At 49.9% G+C, this 5,109-nt stretch overlaps 1 protein-coding gene across 1 annotated transcript in view; it reads right to left on the reverse strand.

Annotated features, from left to right (window-relative positions):
* Positions 1-5,109, reverse strand: part of FHDC1 (FH2 domain containing 1) — a 50,138-nt gene that overhangs the window by 523 nt on the left and 44,506 nt on the right. Inside the window, exons 15-18 of the mRNA XM_010840800.1 lie at positions 4,957-5,106; positions 4,393-4,534; positions 1,076-1,264; positions 377-587 (exon numbers count right to left, since the gene is read on the reverse strand). Of these exons, the coding sequence (XP_010839102.1) occupies positions 377-587; positions 1,076-1,264; positions 4,393-4,534; positions 4,957-5,106 (692 nt within the window). The remainder of the gene's footprint in view (positions 1-376; positions 588-1,075; positions 1,265-4,392; positions 4,535-4,956; positions 5,107-5,109) is intronic.

Here is a 5,109-nt window from a genome sequence, read left to right on the forward strand (position 1 = left end):
CCACCTCCTCAGGTTCCTGGGGGCACCTCTCCTCCCATCTGGCTGCTGAGCCCGCAGGGAGCTGTGTCCCCTGCCTAGGGGAAAAGCACCTGCTTTGCCTGGCAGAGGCCCAAGGAGAGGGCCAGGCCAGAGAAGCCAGCCTCTGGCCTCTCTCTGGTCCACTGGTTCTCAAGAGCAGAGCAAAAAATGAAGTCACTGGGGAGTCATTCAATGCAAATCAGGGGCCCCACGGAAGGATGCTGAGTTGGTGCAGGTCTGGGGTGGGACCAGGAAACCCCCCCCCAGGTGTCCTGTCCCACACTAGAGCCCTCCCCCAGAGGAAAGTGGGCACCGCTTGGTGCTCTGATACTGTTGGGGGTCACCATGGAGAGCTCACCGCCCTCGTCAAACACCCAGCTCTCACTGAAGTGGCCCAGTGGCCCCACCACCAGCTGCTGTTGGCTCATGAGGCACGCCGTGGCCACACAGGTGGCCTCCCCACAACCCTGCCACCTGCCGCTAGTTTTCAGGAGGCTGAGGGAGCATGGTTGAGTCCGGTCCTGGAGGACTGAAAGCGCAAGGCACATACCTTTCTGCTGCGCAGTGTGCTATTAGGAAGGACAGCCGAAAGGCAGTCTCCCACAGGAAGCAGCCTGTGTTTGCTGGAATTGGCCTAGGAGAGGGTGCTCCTGTGGCTGACCTCAGAGGGGAGAGGATTTTCTTGTCCAGCGGTGGAGAGTGAGCATGGCTGTGCCCTCGCCTCCACATAATGTCATTAACTAGGGGGGACAGGCTCGTGGCACCCTGGTGTTTTCCTCTAGGACGACAGTTACAAGTGAAGTTCTTGCCTACAAAATTTCAGTGCCGCCGCCCACCCATGGATGGGCTACGGAAGTTTCTGATGGGCTGCCTTGGAAACATACCTATAACCGTGACATGGTTGCTCAGGAAATGTGCATTCTGAATTTCTCAAATCTAATTTTGAGCAAACTTGGGGAACATCATTTGCTGGCAAGTTAGGGACCGCCTCTATGACTCAGGGTTTGAATGTTTCTGAGGAGGCTGGGGACAAAGCCTGACTCCGGAGGTCTGGTACGAAAGTGCCTAAGAGGACCTCGAGCATCGACAGGCTGGCGGTCAGGTCATGCCCTCCGGGTGCGCTTTGGTCAAGGGCCGTGAAGGAGGCCGTGGGTGCTGTTCGGGCCATGACCCCCTGCAGTGGGGCCAGGTGTTCCACCTGCCGAGTAGGAAGGGAAGCCGAGGCAGTGAGCTGCAGGGCTCTGGCCTACAAGACAGAAAAGCCACTTTCTTCAACCACAAGGACACTTGTGCCGTCACTGAGGCAGTCCCAGTGAGCCACGGGGCATTTCACTGGAAGATATTTGCAGATGAAAATACCCCCAGGGAGAGGTTGCTCTGGGTTATGTTTTCAAGCCTGTTGCGGATTCATTCTGAGCTGTGCACTGCGGCTCCACAGAAGCTGAGTAGGGTGACTCTACTTTGTTTGTGCTCACCCAGATAATTTTAAGAAGTTCTTAGTGGGTCAACTGCAATGTCTCTTATCACATTTGGCTTAAATGTATATGCTCATATGTGCTCAGGAACACATACCAGAAAAAAAAAAAACAACTTATATTTTCATGGCAGGACTGAAGCATGAAGTGAAAGTATAATGAAGAATTAAGAACAAAGTTTCGATAGAAAATTGTGTGAAACTGCAAAACGTCATCATTGCTAGATGGGAGGAGATAGAGGAAGGAGAGTACGCCCTTAGAGGCAGGAGGTGGCAAATTTGTTCACCTCGGAAACTCGTAATTAGTAAACCATTCCAGAGCCTCTCACCATAATATATAAATATGCAGACTGTTGAAAGAACAGTTAGGAAACTGTGGTCCCTGAGTTTCAACGAGAATCGTTGGAAGAAGACCAGAACCCAGGTTCCTTGAGTAAGTCATATAATAAAAGGGCTAAGGTAACTACTTGAGACCCACTATGGAGATAAAAGGCCTTGCTTTGGTTTGTATCAGTAAGCCCTGTTACCACAGGGATGATGGTAGAGGAGGGGTCCAATGTTCCAAACCACTTACAACCCAGGCAAAACCAGGCTGGGTCTACGGAGCAGCACCTCACAAACAGGACAAGGGTGTCATCTGCTCTCTCATCCATTGCTGTCTGACCCCAGGATCTTCCTTTAATGCGTCAGCTAAACTGTGAGAGCAGCTAGGACTAAAACTTCATAGGAAATCCCAAGGTACAAGTCTCATCATTGTGTACAAGTCTCATCATTGTGTACAAGACACAATCCCCCTTTTTTTCCAAACCAATACTGCATTTCAAATAAAAGCATGCCTCCCTCCCTCTCTACTCATTCCTGAGGCAGCCACAGAGGTGAGCTGCGATTTCCCAACAGCGTCCTGAGCCAAAACACACGCGAGTGCACAGGAGCAGATTCAGACTTGCCGGCCTCATGGAGATTGCGCAAAGGTTGGCCCACAACATGGAATAACGCAAGAGTGCACGAGGTGCTGAACATTCCATGCGTGGCCCGCATATCAGATGCATGCCTGCATCCCAGGTATGGCGCAAGGCCCCTGCCCAGGGCCCGCACAGTTAAATGCAGGTTCTGTGCTATTAAGAAGACACACATCAACAGCCCATTTTGGCTCTTGAGACGTTTGAAGCTACAGCTGCTCTATCCCAACCTTCTGGCACCTCCTGTCCACCCCATCTCCACCCTTCTCTCTGTAAATTATGCACTCTCTTACCGGGGTCACATGCCAACGTTCACAGAAGCAGTTGAGGAGAAAACACAAATCTCATAAACATGAGCTTTATTAAACTACACATTACATAAAAGAACAAACATATAAATGGACCTTTAAATACATTCAGTTCATCTTAAAATTTATATATAAACTTATTTACATTTCTGCATTATGTATTTAAATTATTTTCCAAGCTTACTACCAATAAAAGGTAATAGAATGATCACCCGCTCACACAGATGCAAACAAGTGGTCCACAGGGCTAAGCAAAACGCCACTTCTCAGGAAACTCAGCTTATTAGATTTCAAACCAACAACTCATTCTGAAGGAGCTTTCTTCCGAGCGAGCCTTTATGTGAGACCTCCACCGTGGAAACGTTGGAGTTTTAGTTCTGGAAGCTGATCCCAGGGCAGAGATGGGTTCTTGGCTGTTCACGATGACTTGGACTCTGGGAGTTGGAAGGACCCTTGAAGACCACAGCAGAGGCCATGCCCTGACTTATGCAGACTGGGAAACAGAGGCTTAAGGAGAGGGAGTGACTTGCCAAAGCCTCACAGCATCAGTGAGGGAACAGGGATTTGGACCCTGCTTTCCAGGGTTCCCCAAGGGGCCTAACCCTGACACTACCCAAAAACCCACAAACTTTTGACCTCTTTCACAGGCCCTAGGTTTCAAACAGTTTTGTCTGCATGGTTAAATACATGATTTTTTTTTAAAGGCTTTTTGAGATGACGAAAAATGGCTCAGGATTCTCACAACCATCTTTGTGGAGCCCTGGAAATACTACTCAGGGCTATTTTTACAAGAGGTTTTGTGGTCAGGCGCCTTGTTTTCCTTTTGAGTTTAGCGGACTTATGGAAGCTCAGAGTTTCCAATTAATTTGGATGGGGGGCAACATTCTATAGGAACGAGACTGTAACATCAACCGTATGGATTCACCAGGAATACATTACTGTATTTGCCTAAATCCACCTCCCACTGTCAGATCTAAAACAAAGTTTCACTAGTAAGTGATCAAAAGTGAAAAAGTGGGAGGAGGGGCAATTTTTAAATAACAAAAATGTTTCAAGAATGCCACTTCCCAATTAGCTAGTTGGGACGGAAACAGTGAAATTGGAACTGAGTAGTATGTTTTCCTCTTCCGAATGAATCTTTACTTTTTTTTCCTTCAAAATTTTCCTGATAATATAAAGTCTTCTTAAAGCAACTTCAATTTTGGTCTGGTTTTAAAAACTTGACCTGGTTTTTCTCAGGATTTAAAACCACTGTACCAAAGGACAGACATCAACATTTAAAAGTATCGTGGAGAGAGAAAGTGAATCTTTCTCTCTAGGCTCCAGGTCACATTAGCAAAGGAGAAAGTCTGGGTTTAATCCTCCCTAGAGGAACTAGAGTGAACACGAGTCATAGCAGCCTTCGCTCAGTGTTACAACAAATACTCAAATGAGACAACGGAGAACGGGAAAGATGTGCTTGGCTGAACAGTCCCTGATGACCTTCCATCAAAATATGGCACCTCTAAATTCTGGAAGCTCCAGCGTTCTCCCAGGGGCCACCACCCGTCTACAGGGGAGGCTTGCCCCACAGCCCCAATACACGAGGAGCACCGGATTTCTGTCCAGCAGTTTCGCTTTCCCTCCCGTTCACCTCACCAAAGGTAGCAGGTGGAGATGAGCAAGGGAGAGTCTTCAGGAAGACGGTGCCAACCACAGGACACCCAAAGGCTTTGCGGCGGAAGTCCAGTTGCCAGCTGCACAGCATGGGCAGGTGGAACCCTGAGGCCAGGGAACTAGGAAGATAAAAAATACCTTCATTTTCCCCCGGGAGGCATTTCACTCTGTGAAAGGAGCCAACTAAAACAACGTTTAATTTTTATAATAGTAAAAAATGTCACTGATATATAAAAACTGGCCCCCAAATCTTGTTTGTTACTCGTCACCTAAGAACATCAGATGATGCTGAGTCAGACAACGGTCTTGTCTGAGTCGTTCACCGCTCTCTGTGTTTGGAGGACGGGGCTCACCAGGTCCACCTCCGGGGCCGATCGGTCCAGCGGGGATGTGGGTCCAGTAGGCTACACCTTCAGGGGCACTGGCAGGCGGCCCCAGCGAGGGGTTCTATGTGGAAGACATTCAGGGTCGGCCTTTCGCACAAGTCAGTCCTCACCATCCGAACCCCAGAAGGCAAGCGGGGAGGGCGGACGCCCCTCACTTACGTAAGGGATGAAGCCCCCTCCCCAGCGCCGTGTGGTTGGCCTCCTTCAGCCGGCCCTTCGGCGGGGTCTCGGCGCCGGCCCCGGGGCCCTCGGCTGACTCGGACCCCTTCCGTAGGGTGCGGGCGCTGCCGGCCCGCCGGAGGGCGCTG

Source organism: Bison bison, unplaced genomic scaffold (assembly GCF_000754665.1).
Source record: "Bison bison bison isolate TAMUID 2011002044 unplaced genomic scaffold, Bison_UMD1.0 scf7180017864146, whole genome shotgun sequence".
Lineage (NCBI taxonomy): Eukaryota > Metazoa > Chordata > Mammalia > Artiodactyla > Bovidae > Bison > Bison bison.